Genomic DNA, 17,756 nt, shown 5'->3' with positions numbered 1-17,756 from the left:
GCACGGTGCAGAACCCCAGTACCTGGCACCCAGCAGGCACACACTGTGTGCTTATTGGCAACAAGCAGTGTGGAACGGTGGGGGTGGGCAGGATGGGGCTGAAGAGGGTAGGAAGCGAGCACAATGACTCAGGGAAAGGGGTGTCCTGGGGCCCCTCAGCACAGGCAAACAGGCCCCTTCCTCTCCCTACATGTACCAGGAGATGTGAGCTATCCCAAATGCACGTGCACACAAAACGGCACCTTCCCAGCTATCAAATAACCCGGCCACTCTTAAGGACCTTTCCCAGTGCTTCTCAGACTGTGGTGCCTACAGGCATCTCCCTCCGAGATCCCTGGCAGAAGGCTCTGGGTCTGCAGTGGGACAACTCCCCCACCCTGGTGTGTTTGCTACAAGAGAGCCACATTCCAGAACACCCCACTGAGGGGTAGAACCACCAGATGTTTCATTATTTGCTGTTCCCTGTGGGTTTGTGGCCTACATCCCCACTCCTCAAGGGCTTGTCACCTCGTGTCACCAGGAAGCTGGCATAGCGCCCCTGCCAAAGGACCCACTCAGGCAGGATTTGTCAAACTGAGCCGAACAGGGCTGTGCCTTTGTCTCCTGCATAATAGATGGCGCAGGTATTCGATCAATAAACACAAGCAGATTTACGGGTATCTTGTTAATTATTTAAGGTCACTATCTGTTAGCTATTTAAATGATCATTGGCTTGTCTGAGAAGCAGCAAGGTTTAACTGAGTGCCTACTATGTGCCGATGTTTAATTGAATCCTTAGGACAAGCCTAGGGGAGGGGGCCGTCCTCACCCTTGACTCCTCCACAGGGATTGGAAGGTTCAGAGGAGTGAAGTTATGTGCCCCAGGTCAGGGTGCTGGTAACTGGCAGAGCTGGGACTCAAACCCAGGTCACGTGGAACCCAGAGGTCACTGTCTACCCTGCCACCAGGAGGGTCTAGGATGATCCTGCACCTTGGGCTTAGCACCATGATGTCCTGGGATTACGGACCTTGAGCCCCATGTGCCCGTGGCTGCAGCTTAGGCCCCACAGTGTCTGAACCCCCTCACTCTCAACCCCCCTGACTTGGGAATCTACACTCAGTCTGCCTTCTGTCCTCTATGCTGGCCAGCCTCATGTGGCTTCCTGCTTCAAAATGCATAGACCCCTCCACTCAACCTCCAACAATGGACACTGCCTGCCTAGGGCTGCCTGGGGTTAGGTCGTGCCCCACCCCTACCACACTGGAGCCGGGTAGACATGGCAGAAGACCAAGCCAGATCTGAATACGCCGTTGGGCAGGGTAACAGGGCTGTGCTGGAGAGCCACCCCACAAGGCCAACTCCCTGAGGCCCTGCCTCTCTCGCCTTCCTTCCCTTCCTCTGAACTATCACTTAACAGCTTCCCTAAGTCACCTCAGGTGCCCTTATGTGACTCAAGATATGTACGTGTAAGGAGCCAAGTAATATGTTTATTTTATAACCTCATGCTGAAAAATTCTCCCCAGCCCAGACAGACTGATTTTCTTCCTTTGACCAGACTATGGAAACTTAGAAAGCTATCCAATTTCCCCTTTTGCCTTGGCAACTAGGGAACTCAAAACTCCACTTAATGTTCAGTGGCAGTAACTCTCACACGAGGCTCTAAGCTTCACTTGTAAGCTGTTCATGCCTCTCATTTTGACTTTCCTGTCCACACATGTTGCATGCTACCACAGTAACTTCAAATACTTTTTGGCAAACAATAGGATGAGCAAATAATCAGGTGACCAGCATTGATAATGATCATGATTGGGTATTTTCCACGATTGCCAAAGACAATGACCCAAATTGGTCTGGGCCTCCATGTGCAGCCACTCACCAGGCAGACGAACTCTGGAAGGTCATCAGCGGTGTGCTGTGGGTGTCTCCCCGCAGTGTGTGCAAGGCCTGGGGGGCTTGCGGCAGGGGGCCTGGGGGAGGCTGCGGCTGTGGGGCTGGCTGCCCCGGCCGAGGGCCCCGAGCAGGGTTCCCCCACCGCCGAGGGTCCTGCTTCATCCATCGTCCGTGGATACCCCACCGTGTCAGGTACACCTTGCAAATGTCGTAGTTCATTGCCGAGTAATACAAAAGATCCAGAACCAGGAGCATCAACACGAAAAAGCCATAGATCCACACTCCCAACAGAGCGGTGTAATTGCTGGGGAAAGACAGAGAGAGACTGATAACAACCCAGCTCTGGCCAGAATTAATCAGTGGCTTGATTACAGGACATGGTGCAACCGGGGCTATCTCGGGGTCTGCAGAGGAGAGGTGCTGGGTCCCTCTGCAGGGCAGGGGCCTGGCTCCCCTCTTCTACTTGCCCGGTGTCCCTCCTTCCCTGGAATCCCACTTGGAGTATTCTCAGGCTGGGATCCCTATGGGTCCCACACTTTGGGGCACTTGGGAAAGAATTCTGAACTGGCATTTGAGGCTCCCAAGATGGCAGCGACTACCCTCACCTGCTCCTTCCCCAACACGTTGGTCTGCTCTCACCTGCCCCTGTCTGCCAGGGATGCCCCTGCTTGCCCATCCTCCAGGCCTCTGCTTGGGTTGTTTCTGCCACCTGGGATGTTGTCACTCTAGTCTTTGCGAGCTCCTCCCATCCCGCACACCCCCTTCACTCCATCCTCCCCCCGCCCCGGGGTCCCCTTCACTGCACACGACCCCCGACATCCTTTCTCATTCATCCCCCTAGCGTGTCCCCACTGATGGCAGCTCCATGCTCCCCAAGCAGAAGTGATAAAAGTCACTAGAGAGTTCTCAGCTGCAAATGCTCTTAGTCATGTTTCGAAGCCTGAATCCCTGTGTCAGGATGACTCTTCACAGAAGAGCCAACTCCACCCCGGGCCTTTGCACAGGCTATGGCTTCTGCCTGGGCAGCCCTTTCTTTTCCCTACCAGAGGCCACTTTCCCCAGAAAGCTGCCCAAACACCCTGCCCGGCTTATACAGCTAGGTCAATCCCCTCCTCTGGGCCACAGCTCTAGGTGCCCCTCAAGCCCCGACTACCACCCAGGAGCATGTCTGTCTCCCACCCCCTCCCTACCCCAGGCCTGGGTCTGAGCCTCCCCCACTGTGTTCCGAGGTCGGGGGGAGAGGCTGTGTCCATTGCAGGTGGGGCCCCTGCGCTCTGAAAGGTGCTTGTCAGGGACTGCGGCTGTTCAAAGGCGCTGCTTTATTAATCACTCAAATGCCACGTCCATCTGCTCCCTGCTGTGGGCATCTGTGCGGGTGGGCGTGCTGCAGGTGTGAAAGAAGACGCTACCAGCGCTGAAGACCAGAGCCAGTGTCCAGCCTGTGCACGCTGCTGCCTCACATCCCTCGGTGTGGGGGCCCACCTGACCTCTTGCCTGGGCTGAGCCTCTCAGGGGGCAGCAGGTCCCCTGAGATGCTTTATGAAGCCCAAGGCAGGAGCCAGCCTGCAGCCAGGAGACCCGCTTCTGCATCCTCCTTTGCCTGACTTGCTATGTGGCCTAGGAGAACTCTTGCCCATCTCTGGGCTTGGAGGAGATGACCACGAGGTCTTTCCCAGTCTCAACCTGCAGGCTTGGTACAGCCCTGGCTCTAGCTGTGGCCTCTGCAGGACGGGGCTGCCCTTGTCAGACTCCTCCAACCCTACCTGAGCCCTGAGCCCTGGGCTTCCACTCTCAATCTGGAAATCCTTTCCTCCCCTACTTGGCTGAGTTTTTGGCCTGAAGACTTAGGTTGGGCATCTGGGGGTCCTTGGGTGGAGGGTGGGGATTGGGAGGCCTTCCCATGTCCTGAGCACTTAGCATGGGGCAGCCATGGGACAGGTGCTCAGGACTTAGTAACTGCATCGTTGTGGTCTTGCTGCCTCCTGGGGTTCCACTTCCTTTCCACACCCCCACCCCCCACCGGAAGCCTGCCATAGTCTGATGGGCCTGTTCATACTAAGGTGTGAGTGGCTGACAGCCAGGCCCCAGGCTGCCTTTCTAAAGGAGAGGTTAATTTTGTCTGGGGCCAGGGCCTGACCTAGCATGCTGGGGCACGGTCAGGGGCGGATGTCCATGCAGACCAGAAGGCAGGCCTAGCTCTGGCTTCCCCCCGTATCCTCCCTCCTGTAGTACCCACAGAGCTGTGCTGATCTAAGCTCTTCCCCAGCGGTTCCCATGACAGCAGCTTCAGGTTGAGGGAAGGGCAGCTGTTTGCAGATGCTGTCCAGCAAAAGGGCATTCTGGACACCATCTGGGGATGGTGGCTTGGCCACAGACTGGGCCACAAACCACTGGGACCCAGAAATAACAGTACCAGAGGCAGCAGTGGACACTCGGGCCCCTGTCTGCTTTCCGCCTTAGCCCACTTCATACTCGCTTCAACCATAGAAAGAAATAGCGTTATCATCACCATCCCTGTTTTACAGTTGCAAAGCTGAGGCTCAGAGGAATTAAAACACTGTCTAAGATCCCGCAGTCCCTAAGCGGCAGAACCAGGCTTTGAACAGCCAGTCAACCTCCAGAGTGGGGGTTGCTAACCACTGCACACACTGCCTTGGCCAGGTGCCACCCAGGTTGTGAGGTGGCCAGGCTGCCTCTAGCCTGAGGGGACTCCTGCCTGGGGGGCCTTTGTCTACCCTGTTCCACTGCCTGGAGATCACTCTCTCCCTCCCATGCACCCAGATGGCCCTGCTGCCATGTCTTAGCTCAGCTGTCACCTCCCCCAGGAAGCCTTCCCTGGTGCCCTGTGTCAGTTGAACCCCTCTCTTGGGCTCCTGCAGCCAGCAGGTCTCCCCCAGAACACACTGTTGTCTTTGCTGTTTTGCCTGTGAGATCCGACAACCTTCCCTTGAGGGCAGGGCTGGGGTCCAGCACCTGTAGCTAACCATGCTATTTCAGCTGATGCCCTGAGTGCTACTGACAAGTGGTGACATGTCAGCAGCTCTGATCTTACTGCCTTCTTCACTAGTTTTTGTATTCTTTTTCTTTTTTGAGACAGAGTCTCATTATGTCAACCTTGGTAGGCATCATGAGTGCTGTGGCATCCGCAGCTCACAGCAACCTCAAACTCCTGGACTTAAGTGATTCTCTTGCCTCAGCCTCCCAAGAAGCTGGGACTACAGGTGCCACAATGCCTGGATATTTTTTGTTGTAGTTGTCATTTTTGTTTAGCAGGCCCAGGCCGGGTTTGAACCCACGCAGCCCTGTTGTATGTGGCTGGTGCCCTAACCACTAAGCTAGGGGCGCCAAGCCTAGTTTCTGTTATTCTTTATGGGTATTCTCTAAGAGTTAACAGAAATAACAGCAATGATGTCACGCCAGTGCCTGGGGTTTTGAATCCTCGCGACCGTGCCATGATTAGGAGTTAGTATTCCTACCCTACACATGAAAAATGAGGCCCCCACAGGCAAAGTCACTTGTCAAAGGCCATGTAGGCGGTAAGTGGCAGTGCTAGGATACGGACCATCTGACCTCAGAGTGTGCTGGATCTTGGGGAAGTTCCAAGGTTGAGTCGAGGACAGAGGTCCACTGGGCTGCACCTTCCTGGGCTGCTCACCGGTCCTGGCTCACCCTCTAGCCGTAATGGACCACAATCTCAATGCTCCCACCTCCTAGCATCATGCCTTATCAGCGGGCATCATTGTCACTGTGTGCCTGCATACCGCTGGGCTCTGCAGCCTGCTGCCCTCTCAGCAGGCTAGGGAAGAGAGGGGCCTGCTCAAAGGGTGTGGGGGTTGGGCACCTGCACCATTTCCTTCTTTGGGAGGGGGCCAGCCTGGAGGCAGCAGGCTGAGAAGCAAGCTGGGAAGCAGGAAGCGGGCCCTGGGCACCGTCTTCAGGCCTCTCTCCTGCCCCCCATGGCCTGTCTGCCCCTCGCTCAGCCAGCTGGGAGGATTCGGGGGTTTGAGGTTTTTTTTTTTTTTAATTTTGAAATTTAATTAAAAATATGTGACTTGGAAACTAACTCCATCCAGATGCAGGGATCTTTGTTGTGTGTGTAAGTGTTTTGTAAATGGCAAAAGATAAAAAATAGAGGCTGTTTTATGGGGCAAGATGAGGAGCCAGCCAAAGCTAACGACAGCAATTTTTCACCATATTTTGGGATATTTACCGATTCAAATTCTTTTGGTGTATCCCAAGCAATAAGCAAAACCTCCAACGGAGGAATCTCACTGAACATCTTCCCAGGAGCAGCCGCAGCTATGTCAGCGGGAAGGGCAGCTGCAGCCAGGGCTGAGGAGATGGAAGTCCCCGTCATCACCCCACTAGGCAGATGCATTTGCGGGTTCAGGAAGAAAGTCTGAGGCCATCGTATCAGAAAGAGACACTGGCTGCAGGGGCCTGGCCTGATCAGGCTTGGCTGGGAGATGGCAGATGTCCCCTTCTGCCAACCTTGTCTAAAAACTGGCAGCGTTGTGCCCCCTCACAGGAGTGGCCTCAGGCCAGTGTGACAAGGTGGGTGACCCTAGTGACTAAGGTGTAGGCTCAGGCAGTCAGGGCTTTGTGAATTCAAATCCTGGCTCTGCAAAGTTCTCTCTCTGTGATCTTGGGAAACTGAACTTCAATTTCCCCATCTGTGAAATGGGGATAAATATACTTCTCACTCTGTGGTAGGACCGTGAGGCTTAATGAGAGAATATGAGAGCCTGGAGAGAAGGAACCTAGTGAGTCCTGGCTCACGGGATGAAGGCACAGCGAGAGTGCTTAATAGGTCTAGGCACAGAGAGGCAAAGTGCCTCACCCAAGATCACACAGCACAGTGCTGTACAGTGGTGGCACACAGCCTTTGGGCCCAGATAAATCTAGTGAAGCCAAGTCTATCACTATCAAAACACTCACTGTCCCTCTCTGGAGGCCTTCCCAACGGGGTCAGTCCCCAGTGATGGTAATAAGCTTGGACAAGTGATGTGCTTTGGCCACGTCTGGGCAGAAGCTTAGACCAGCCCAGTGTGTTTACTGCTGCTCTTTCCTCTCTGCTGGGGGGATGCCTGCCTGGTGCAGGGACTGCTTCCCTGACTAGTCACAGAATGCTCCACGTGCAGTGCCTCAGTGACCAAGAGGGACATGGAGCATGAACAAAAAGTAGGCCTTTGGCCTGGGGACTCAGGGGTGCTCGTTACCCCAGCATAACTTAGCCCAGGATGACTGTGCTCCTTGTGTGCTGTGTGGTCATGGCCAAGTTTTTGGCCTCTCTGAGCCTCAGCCCTGGTGAATGGGGCTTCTTCATAGATAACAACTCTACAAGGATGGAAGGAGTTAGTGTGATCTGTCCCCTTGTGTTAGAGTAAGTCCTTATAAATGTCCATTGCTTCCCTTCTCATGGCCTAGGGGAAAAGTTAGGGCTTTAGGGGACAGAGGTTTCATGCACAAAAAAGGGAGAGATGACTTATGTGCTCCCCACGCTGAGGCCTTCCCTTCCCTCACCCCACCCCGGCAGCCCATCTGCCTGGTACAGGGTTGCCCACACATTAAGGGTCTCCCACAACCCCTCCAGAGAGACTCTTCCTGTCCCCAGGGAGAACTGACCACTCCCCCTACATGTCCTGCCCCACCTGGAACCCTAGACAGAGCCTGGGACCGGGGTCTGTATTACTGTCACTGGTGTCCAGTGGGACCCTGGCATGGGGAAGTGTGCAGTACACTTCTCTTCTATGTCTAGGGCCCTCTGCCCCGCCCTCTGCAGCCTCCCAGTGCCCGCCTGGCTGGAGTGGGCACCTCGCCATTGCAGGGGGCTTGGCGAGACTGCTTCCTCTCACTCTGCTTGCCGTCCTGCCAGGCGGCCAGAGCGGAAACAAACCGTTCTGTTCCTGCAGAGAAACAGGAGTAAATAAGTCATCAGAGCATGCTCCTTCCCCTGTCACCAGCCCCGCCTCCTGGGTGATTCACCAGCGGGAGGGTGGGGCTGGGGGAGTGGGAGCTCCTGTTTCTGGCTCTGGTATCTGCATGAAGCCCCTCAGGTACTAATCTGCCTTGGGCCTCCTGGCTGAGTCAGGCTTTCTGGACGCACCTAGGGGGCAGAACTAGCACTCCTACGGGCTCAAGTGTCATTGTTAATCACCCATGTGGCCTGGGACAGGTGACTTCAGGTCCTGTGCGGAAACAGCCACAGAGGTGGACCCTACCTGGGTCCTCTCACACACAGAGGCCCTGTCCTACCAATTTGGTGACCTGGAATATCAGCCTTGCCCCCTGATCCCTGAGGCTCATCCTCAAGTTACCCCCTCTCTGCCACTAGCCCCACCTGGACACTGACCTCTGCTCTAGCTTCAACCCTCACCCCAAGATCCCAGGCCAGGAAGGGGCCCCTGCTCTGAGCTCTGGGCTCCCCTTAGCACCCCCATGGCTTCTGGGGGCATCCTAAGTCCTCTTAGGCCTCATCTCTGCACCATCTGTATGGCACAACTCAGCTTGAAGCTCCAGGGCCCACAATACCTCATCAGGGAAAGGCCATGTACCTCCCCCATCCCAGTCCTCTGTCCCCTGGTCCCCCTTGCACTTCCTGCTTGGCTGCAGTCAGCTCTGTCTAGACTGCTCTTTTCTCTGGGCTGTAGGCTCCCACCTTCCTGAACACTGGTGCCTGTCTGAGAACCAAGCACCACCCCTCCCTCCACAAGGCTGAGGAGTACCTGTCCCGGGAAAGGCCCAAGATGGGGGCAGGGATGAAAGCTGAGTCTTCCCTGGTGGGTACTGCCTCCCTACCCCCACCTGTGGAAAGGGAGGTGTCGAGAAGATCTCTGGAGAATGACAAGGGAGGGATCCCCCAGGACAGCAGTTCTTAGAGGTAACTGTACCCCCATGTGTGGCAATGTCAGGAAGCGTTGCTGGGGGCCTGGGGTAGTGAGAAGGTGCTCTCGGCATCTAGTGGCAGTGCTCAGAGTGGTCCCACAACAGGGAATGATCAGTCCCAAAGCGTGCTAGGGTGGCCGTCTCTGCCCTGGGGCCTCTCCCCACCAGGACTTCCCTCTGTGAGGAGAAGCTCCAGAATGATGAAGGCAATGTCCAGACTATGGGGAGGCTCCAGGGCCCCCACTGACTGGCTGCTGTCATTGGGCAAGTCACTTGGCTACTGTGCGTCCTATCTTCCTCACGCAGCATGGGCCAAGGCTCTGCTGCCAGGTGACCTCAGTGGCACAAGGAGAGAATACAGCACAGGCCTCCCCTACAGTGCATGCCACATGCGTGCTTTTTAGGGCTAAAGAAGAAAAACTGCAAGTTAAAACTTCATTCTTCAACCTTCCCGTTCCCCCGGCGGAAGGCCTCTATTCTGGAGCCCAGCAACTCACCAGCCACAACCAGGACCCCCTGCGCTGACACAGTGGAGTCTTCCGTGTGAAATCCTGTGTAAATGTGCAGATTATAGAAACCTGTGGGCTCCAAGCGAGGATCCCAGACACCAGTTGCCAGACCTTGTAGAAACCTGATCGCTTTGCCAGGCCTTGGTCTGGCTTTCAGCCGGCACCTGCAGCACTCCAGGGTCCTAACCCCAGCCCTGGCACGGCCCTCCCCCCTCAGGCAATCAGTTCTTGGTCTTATGGAAGGTTTGGGTCAAATTCCAGGCCTAATTCCAGCCCTAATGTGATGGGCAGGCCTTGCTAAACAACTTCACACACAGAATTATTCCAAGGCCTGAGCAGATGGCAAGATATTCGGGGGAAGCACCCGTGCATTTGAGGAAGGAAGGCTAGGAGCTGGCCTGGGGGAGGCGGGGAGATTGGATGATAGTCAAGGAGTTTGCACTCCTGCCCAACCAGAGGGAAGATGTGACATTTCCCCAGTGAGGGCAGCATGGTGGTAGACCCCTAGGGACCCAGCATGAGACAGAAGTGGAGGCTCAGACCTCTGCCCCACTACCTCCTGCTGCTGCCACTAACCCCTTCAATGGTCACTCCATGAACATCCCTTTCAGGTAGATTTTTCCTTATGGTAAAAAAATACATCTGCCCCAAGAGTTAGCCTCTTACTTACTGGGAAAACATTTGAAGTATTCCCATTAAAACCAGGGAGAAGGTAAGAAGCCTGACAATTCTAAAGACAACCTGAGAGTTACTAGCCAGCACGATGAGACCAGAAAACAAAATGAAGCACAAAAATCAGAAAGCAGGAGATAAAATTATCATTGTTTTGCAAACGGACTAATTGAAAGCCTAAGAGAATCAAGTAAAAAAAATCATAAAGGTAAGAAGTTTCAGTAAGGCCGCTGGATACAAATTCATGTGTTAAATTCCCTAGCTTTTACCATCTTAACCATACTCAGAGGATATGGGGAAGGAAAGGCCTTATGTATAATAGCAACATGAAAAGAAATTATTAGAAATAAATGCGAAAGATGTGTACACTGTCTTTATAAAGAAAACTCTAAAGTGCTACCAAAGAAAATCTGAACAAGTGGAACAACATTTGGATACGAATATTCAATATCGTGAAAAGTCAATTCTTAGATTTACCTGTGAATCTAATACAATCAGAGGTAAAAACACTCACTGGATTCGGGGGGGGGGGTAGTAGAGAAACTGGGAAAGTTAATTCTAAAGTTCATATAACAAAAGAGCCAGGGGAAATAGAGGAAAACACTAAAACATGAAAAGTCACAGTTGTTAACACAGCGAGGGATTAGCATATAGACTAACCGGTCAGTGAAAGCCACCAGCTCACCACAATCCACCACAATACTCAAATTTAGCATGTGATGGTATATGATAAGTATGCATTTCACAGCAACAGAGGAAAGATGGCCAATTTAATGAATGGTGCTAGATAAGTGGCTACCCACTTGGAAAAAACTAATCAAAAACTAGGTTGGATTCCTACCTTGAAACTTGCATCAAAATAAATTCCTCATAGATCAAAGATTTGATGCTTAAAAAATTAAGACATAAAAGAAGAAGAAAATACAGGGGAATTTTTCATGATCTCAGAGTAGAAAAAGCCTTTCTCAGTATGACATAAAACTTGAAAACCATACAAGAGAAAATATAGATAAAACATGATGACATAATAATTAAAATGAAGCATGAAGTCAAAGACACACCCTACTTCCTTCATATATAAAGAGTTCCTGTAAATAAATAAGGACCAAAAATTCAATAGAAAACGCAAAAGATATAAACAGCGAGCTCACAGCAAAAGAAATAGAAACGGCTTCCTAATGTGGGGAAAGCAGTGAGCTCCAGCCATGATGCAAGAAATGCAGGCGGCTTCCATCCTCCCTGCCCTTAGCATTCCTGTTGCTTTCCTGCCAGCAAGCTCTTCCTCTTCCTGCAAACCCGTGGTCCCCTCCATCAGGGGACCCCACTCTCAATGTTTTAATCACCCTGAGGACAAGGACTGAGGGGGGTTAATCTCTGGGTCAACAGTGTTAACTAATATTTGTTGAACGAGTAATGGATGAATGGAGGAACTGGGGCCCTGTGGATCCCAGCCCCAGATGTCTTCTGTGCCTCAGAGCCCTCCACATACTCAACCTTGCTTAACTCTGCAGGGGCCCTCAAAGGTGGGTCTCATGTGCCCTTTTCTCAGATGAGAAAACTAATGCCCTGAAGTCAGAACAGGCCAAAAGCCCTGGTCTCCCGGAGACTTCCCCAGACTCCTTCCAGGTCACCCACACTGGCCGCTGTCCCCCAACAGCTTCCGTACTGGGCGAGAGTTTGGGGAGGCATCTTGCCCTGGCTATGTTGGGACGGCAGGGCCTCGGCCCCATGTGACACTCACTTGTGCACGTAGCCCTCAGAGCTGGCCGTCAGGTTAGCCTGCATCACCGCCTGGAACTCCGTCTCGTTGCAGCAGTACTTGAAGACTGTGTTGTTGTGGTGACAACAGAGGACGAAGGTTTTGTTGTCCGAGAGCCGGGGGCAGTGGAAGCCAAAGTGGTAGCGGCCTTTGTGGTCCGTGTACGGCTCACAGACCCGGAAATGTGCGGACAAGACTGGAAAACAGAGTCACCCGGCGCTCAGCAGGGGACGGGGGCCCTCACCACCCTGGGTGCCATGGCATGCGGACCGGCCAGCCTACGCCTGGGTCCTGCTGAGCCCTTCCCTCCCCAGGAAGACTCTGAAACCCACTGTGAGCCTCATCTTTCCCGGGGACTCCTCCAGGCTCCTGTCATCCTGGGGCTTCCAGCCTTGGTTACACTCCCTCTGTCCCCCAGACTGGGGGCTCTTTGAGGGTAGGGCTGCAGCTCAAGCTCACATGGAGCCCCTTCCACAGCCCAGTATGCAGCAGGTGCTCAATTAGGAAACCAATTGACTATGCACCTCACAGGCCCATCTCACTTAATCTACATGGCCACCCCAGCGGGCAGGTTTGGGCAACTGAGGCTTAGGTACCTAAGGGGATTTGCCTGAGTTGATAAGTGGCAGTGGAGCAGGAACGGACCCCAGGCCTGCCTGGCCTCAAAGTCCAGGCCCTCCCCACACCTCCGCTGCCGGCTCTGGGTGGGCTGGAATGGGCCCATGGACAGGTTCAGGCTGCAAGAATCCTGTTAGATCCCTCTTGTGTCAAAAGCAGTAGTAGCCCCTGAGTCCCTCGGTCTCTACTGAATTGGTGCCCTAGACCGTGAGGTCCCCCAGGGCCTGCCTGGGCCACCCTGACTCACAGTGGTAGAGCTGACCTGCTTGGGCCCCTCCCGGCCCCTGCTCACAAAGGGAGGCTCCAATTCAGCCCCCGGTGCTGCCTGTGGTGACAAACGGGAGCCAGAGCCTGAACAAATATAACAATGGAAAAAACCTGGGCCTGCTGTTTCAGGCTTAATTAGTATCTTCATAAAAGGGATCACTGTATCTAATTTGTATCGCTGAAAGGGGGCTTCGTTGGCTGAATACATTTCTCCAACCACAAAGACGCTGGTTTGTGGCAGCTCCTCCAGCTAGTTCAAAGCTCTGCGTCTGCCGGGAGGTTATTAGACTGCGGCCCACGCAGCCGCCCGCAGCCTGCCGCAGGGAAGTCCCAACTGGGCTGGGCTGGCAGGTGGGCGGTAACCCTCGTGAGCCAGGGTGCTGAGACTACCTGGGTGGCCTGGGTGAAATTCTATGCCCCTTCCTCAAAGGACAGCACCTGCTTCCCTGGGGATGAACATGACCACTGCAGGAGGAAGGCCCCAGCTTTCTTAGAGTCAGGAGAGCCCCCAGGCCTCCTCCTCCTCCTCAGCCTTGGGAGACAGGAGACTCCCTGAGGGGGACACAGAAGTTAAGTACAGCTGGGCAGAAGCTGCTGCACAACTCTGCTGGCTCCAGTGTGCAGAGGAGAAAATTGAGCTCCGAGCCCCAGTTCTCAGAGCACAGTCCCTGACCGGCCCTGTTGGCATCCTCCCTCCCCCACGCCCTGCACCCCCGGGGGCTTGTCAGAAATGTGGATTCCAGGGCCCCTCAGCAGACCTTATAAATCAGAAGATCTGGGGCGGGACCCACAATCTGTCCTACAAGCCCTTCTGGAATTTGAGACCCACAGGACTAGAAGGAGGAGGTGCTGGAGGCAAGGGGCAGGCAGGCAATTCCAGCCACAGGCCAGGCCTCTGCCCAAGGCCATGGGGAGCCCTACCTGTGTCTACTCACAGTCAGCCCGTGAGCACTGGGGAGGGACCAGGCACACCTGTGATGCTAGTGAAAGAGTCAGGCTCAGGCCTGGGATCAGCCCAAGAGACCGTTCCAGGATGTGGGGAGGGCACAGAGTGGGGAGACAGCATGGAGGAGGTGGCCTTTGAGCTGGGCCTTAAGATCTTGGGAGGATCCTGATATGTGGGGGTCTGGGAGTGGCAAGGAGAGTCCCAGTGAGGGACGGGGAGGTAGAAGGGCCCTGCCCAGCACCCAGCGCCCCCTCTCAGCCCCTACTGGACAGTCAGTGCCACTGGCTTTGGTCCTTTGGCAACAACTAGGAGGCCTCTGTAACCAGCAGAGCACAGAGGGTGTGAGCAGATGCGGGGAGTAGGGATGGCAACTTCCGCTTTCAGTGGATGGTGATGGATGCCCAGTAGGAGGCCAGTGGGTTCTGGGTCGCCAGGAAAACCAGCCCAAGCAGGGAAGGGACACCCAGGGGTGGGCAGTGCTCTTGGGTCCCTGAGCCTTGAGTTAGGAATGCACCCCTGAGTGAAGAGCCCAGTGGGACTCCTGGTCCCGGAAAGATCTCCTTTAATGGCCAGCTCTGCCCTGACTGTGTGACCTCGAGCAGAATGCACTCCTTCTCTGGGTGTCAGGCTCCTCATTTGTAAATGGAGGAGTGAGAACCCAGCGGGCCAATGCACAGGAAGCTCCTGAAGTAGAGGGATGCAGCTGGGTGGACCGTGGCCCTCAGACCGCTGGCCGGGGCTTGGTTTCGGCTCTGCTGTCCCGGGAGTCCTTCCCAGCATCCCCAAACCTCTCACGGCCTCCCTCTGAGCTATATCCCAGGGACAAGGGCTAAAACGCACCAGACCCAGGTCCATGGCCTGCCAGAGCATGGGGGCATGAGCCAGGACAGAGAGACAAATGGACAGAGGGGGACAGAGAAAGAGATGGAGGCCGAGACAGAGGGAGACAGACTAAGAGACAGAGAGAGGGAAACAAAGACGACTGCAAGAGAAACAGAAAGACAGAGACACAGAGGGGGAGAGACGAGACAGGAAGCACTCCTGGGTCAGGACAGACCCTGGCCCGGGCCACCCTTGCTGTCTGGGATTACTGGGGGCCAGGGGACTTCTCCTGTCAGTTATCCTAGTTTGGAGGAACAAAGAACTTGCCTTATGCTTATCTCCATAACCTGTGTAACCCCAGCTAGGATCACAGGGACAGCCCTGGAGGCTGCTCCGGTGCCTACAGGTTGAGCCCAGCATCATCCTGTTGCCTGGCTAGGCTCCACTAGCTAAGGTCACTCGGACAGGTCAGTTCCCACTCCAGCCTCAGTTTCCTCATCTATAAACTGGGATGACTACACACTGCCTAACTTCAACTTGCAGGGGTGAAGGAGAGACTGGGTGTCGGGGCTTGTCCGAGAGCCCCCAGCAGCCAGCTGAACACCCATGACAAGCTCACAGGGCTGTGGCACACAGTGGGTCCTCATCCCAAACCAGCTCATCACCAGGGAAACCAGTGGGGTGGGGGACTCAAGGTAGGCCCCTGTTGGCCCCCAGAACCCCAGATGGGCCAGCACCAACCCCAGGGAGGGCCCGCTCGCCCCCAGCCCTGGCTGCCCCCTCTCCGCTGAACATCCACGGAGGTTTTACCTGCAGAAAACAGCAACGAGAAGAGGACGGTGAGCACATTCAGGGACTGCTGGCCACAACTGGTCATCGTTTGGCTTGCATCGATCCGTCCAGAACTGCCTGTTTAACGAGATCCAGGAGAGGCTGGGTGGGGCTGTCTCATCTGACACCAGCTTGGCTGCCCAGTGGGGGCCGGGCAGGTGGGGGCCGGGCAGGCGACGGCAGAGAAGCAAGTTTGCTGGGAGCAGGAACCGGGCTCAGATGATGGAGATGCTGCCACCCAATTTCCTTTCTGGAACAAATGAATTTCCCCTACCAGCCAACTGTCACCTCCTTTTCTTTTCACAGCAAAAATGGGACTTAATCAAAGGAGGGTGGATGGCTCAGGTGGTGGAAGTGACCAGCGGGCAAGATGCTGGTGGACAGACGCCTGGAATCACAGGAGTGAGGATGCCCAGGCCACCTCAGTCACCATGGGGACTCCCAGAACTCAGGTCTCCCCACTTTGTCACTAGTGGTGACTTCCATCAACCCCTCCACACATTTGCACTGTGCTGGGCCCCTTTCCAGGCATGAGGGACGCAGCAATGAACAAAATAGAAACGGCCTGCCTCCTGCTTGCTGCTGCGTTCCAGGGAGGAAGGCTGGCGGTACACAAACAATGAATATTTAAAATGCTGCTGGCCTCTGAGTACACGCCCTGAAGAACTGGAAGCAGAAACTCCAACAGACGTGTGTACACCCCAATTCACAGCAGCAGCCTCATTCACATTAGCTAAACGAGGGCAGTAACCCAAGTGCCCACAGATGGATGAATGGATAACCAAAATGCAGTGGGCACCCACAATGGAATATTATTCTGCCTTAAACAGGAAGGAAATCTGACACCGGCTACACCCTGGTTAGACCTGCTGCAACCTAGAGGACATTGTGCCAGTGAAATGAGGCAGACGCACAAAGACAAACCCCGCCAGACTCCATGCACAGACACCCCTGGAGTAGTTAGGTTCACAGCAAGAGCATGAAGAACAGTGGGTTGCGGGGCTGCAAGGAAGGGCACTGGGGAGTTGGTGCTCAACCAGGACTGTTTTAGTTTGGGAAGATGAAACTATTTGGAGCTGAATGGCAGTGATGGTGGGATTGCCGTCCACTGCCAGTGTGAGGGTGCTGGACCGTGCTCCTAAGGGAGGTTAAAGCACGTGGTTCAGTGTCACGCTTCAGGTTACCACAATAGAGTTTTTTTTTAAATGTGCTTTGAGGGAAAATAAAGCAGGTGAGCCAGGGGTGCCGAGAATGGTGATGTGGGAGCTGCTTTAGCCCAGGAGGTCGGGGAGGGCCTCTCTGGGAATGTGAAGTTTGAGCAGGGATTGAGTGTGGCAGGAGAGAAGAGAGTCCTGTGGCTCTCTGGATAAAGGTGTTGCAGACCAAAGGGGAAGCAGGTGCTCCCTGAGGTGGGAACAGGGAGGAAGCTGGCTGCTACTTTGGGGAAATGGAGGCTTGGGGAGGTGGCCTGAGTGTCCTCCATATAAACAGTGCAGCCTTCCCATGAATTGTAACCCCCTACCCATTTACAGGTTGAAGTCCTAACTCCCAGTAGCTCAGAATATGACCTTGTTTGGAAATAGGGTCATTGCAGAGATAATTAGTTAAGATCAGGTCACTCTGGAGTGGGGGGTGGTGGGCTATCCAACGTGACCAGTGTCCTTATAAAAAGGAGAAATTTGGGCACAGACACACAGGTACAGGGGAGCATCATATGCAGTTGGGGGCAGAGATTAGTGTGACATGTACATGCCTAGGAACACCGGAGCTGGCCTGCAGGCCACTAAAGGTAGGACAGGCCTGTAGCATTTCCTCCCTCCCAGCCCAAGTAGGAACCAGCTATGTGTACACCCTGGCCTCAGACTCCTGGCTTCCAAACTGCGAGGCTGTACATTTCTGTAGTTTATACCACCGGTTTGTGATTCTTTATGCCAAGGCAACTGGGGACTGCTCCAAGGAAGGGGTGGGATGTGCAGGTGGGATGCTCGCCTGTGCACCTGGGGTAGGATCTGAGGATGGTGGGGTCCCATGTCTGGAGGTGGGGGAGGTACTGGGACGCCTCTGGCCTGGCTGAGCTGCCCCCTTCCCCCCATCTGCCCCTCCATCCTGTTTCCACTGTCCACACCCGAGAGGCCCTCCACCCCGGGGGCCAGTGGCAGAAATGAACACAAGGCCGCAGAGATCTGTTGCCAGATGAGACGGCTCTAAGGAGGACACAGGGAATGACCACACGCAGCCCAAAGAAGTGAGCCCCTCTGACTGCCCCGACATACTTGGGCACCTGCTTTTGGCTGCTAGAGAGAGCAGAGAAGACACCAGCTCAGGCCCCAAGGCAGCTCTGAATTCTGCCTTAGTCGGGGCAGAGCTAGGGCCACCGGACCGCCAGAAGGGGAAACCACTCCGGCCACTCAGAGGTTGGAAACTTCAGAGTAAAGAGACGGCAAGACTCAGGCCAGATAAAGACATGATGCTCACAGCCTGGCCCCGGCCTGGCCTCCAGGGCCTCAGTTTCCCCTGTGGCATGGGCATTGTGGCAGTATGTAAGGTGCTGGGTGCTGTCCTTTTGAGGTCTGTTTT

General features: G+C 54.6%; 1 protein-coding gene across 1 annotated transcript in view; it reads right to left on the bottom strand.

The window, feature by feature from the left end:
• SHISAL1 (shisa like 1) overlaps positions 1-15,225 on the bottom strand; it is a 37,879-nt gene extending 22,654 nt beyond the window's left edge. Inside the window, exons 1-3 of the mRNA XM_003783120.1 lie at positions 15,159-15,225; positions 11,678-11,891; positions 1,857-2,174 (exon numbers count right to left, since the gene is read on the bottom strand). Coding sequence (XP_003783168.1) covers positions 1,857-2,174; positions 11,678-11,891; positions 15,159-15,225 — 599 coding nt within the window. The remainder of the gene's footprint in view (positions 1-1,856; positions 2,175-11,677; positions 11,892-15,158) is intronic.
• Positions 15,226-17,756: the final 2,531 nt, after the last annotated feature.

This window comes from Otolemur garnettii, unplaced genomic scaffold (genome assembly GCF_000181295.1).
Source record: "Otolemur garnettii isolate 467f Iridium unplaced genomic scaffold, OtoGar3 scaffold00007, whole genome shotgun sequence".
Classification (NCBI taxonomy): Eukaryota; Metazoa; Chordata; class Mammalia; order Primates; family Galagidae; genus Otolemur; species Otolemur garnettii.
The sequence above is the reverse complement of the archived record's forward strand: the minus strand, read 5'-3'. Positions and strand labels throughout refer to the sequence as shown.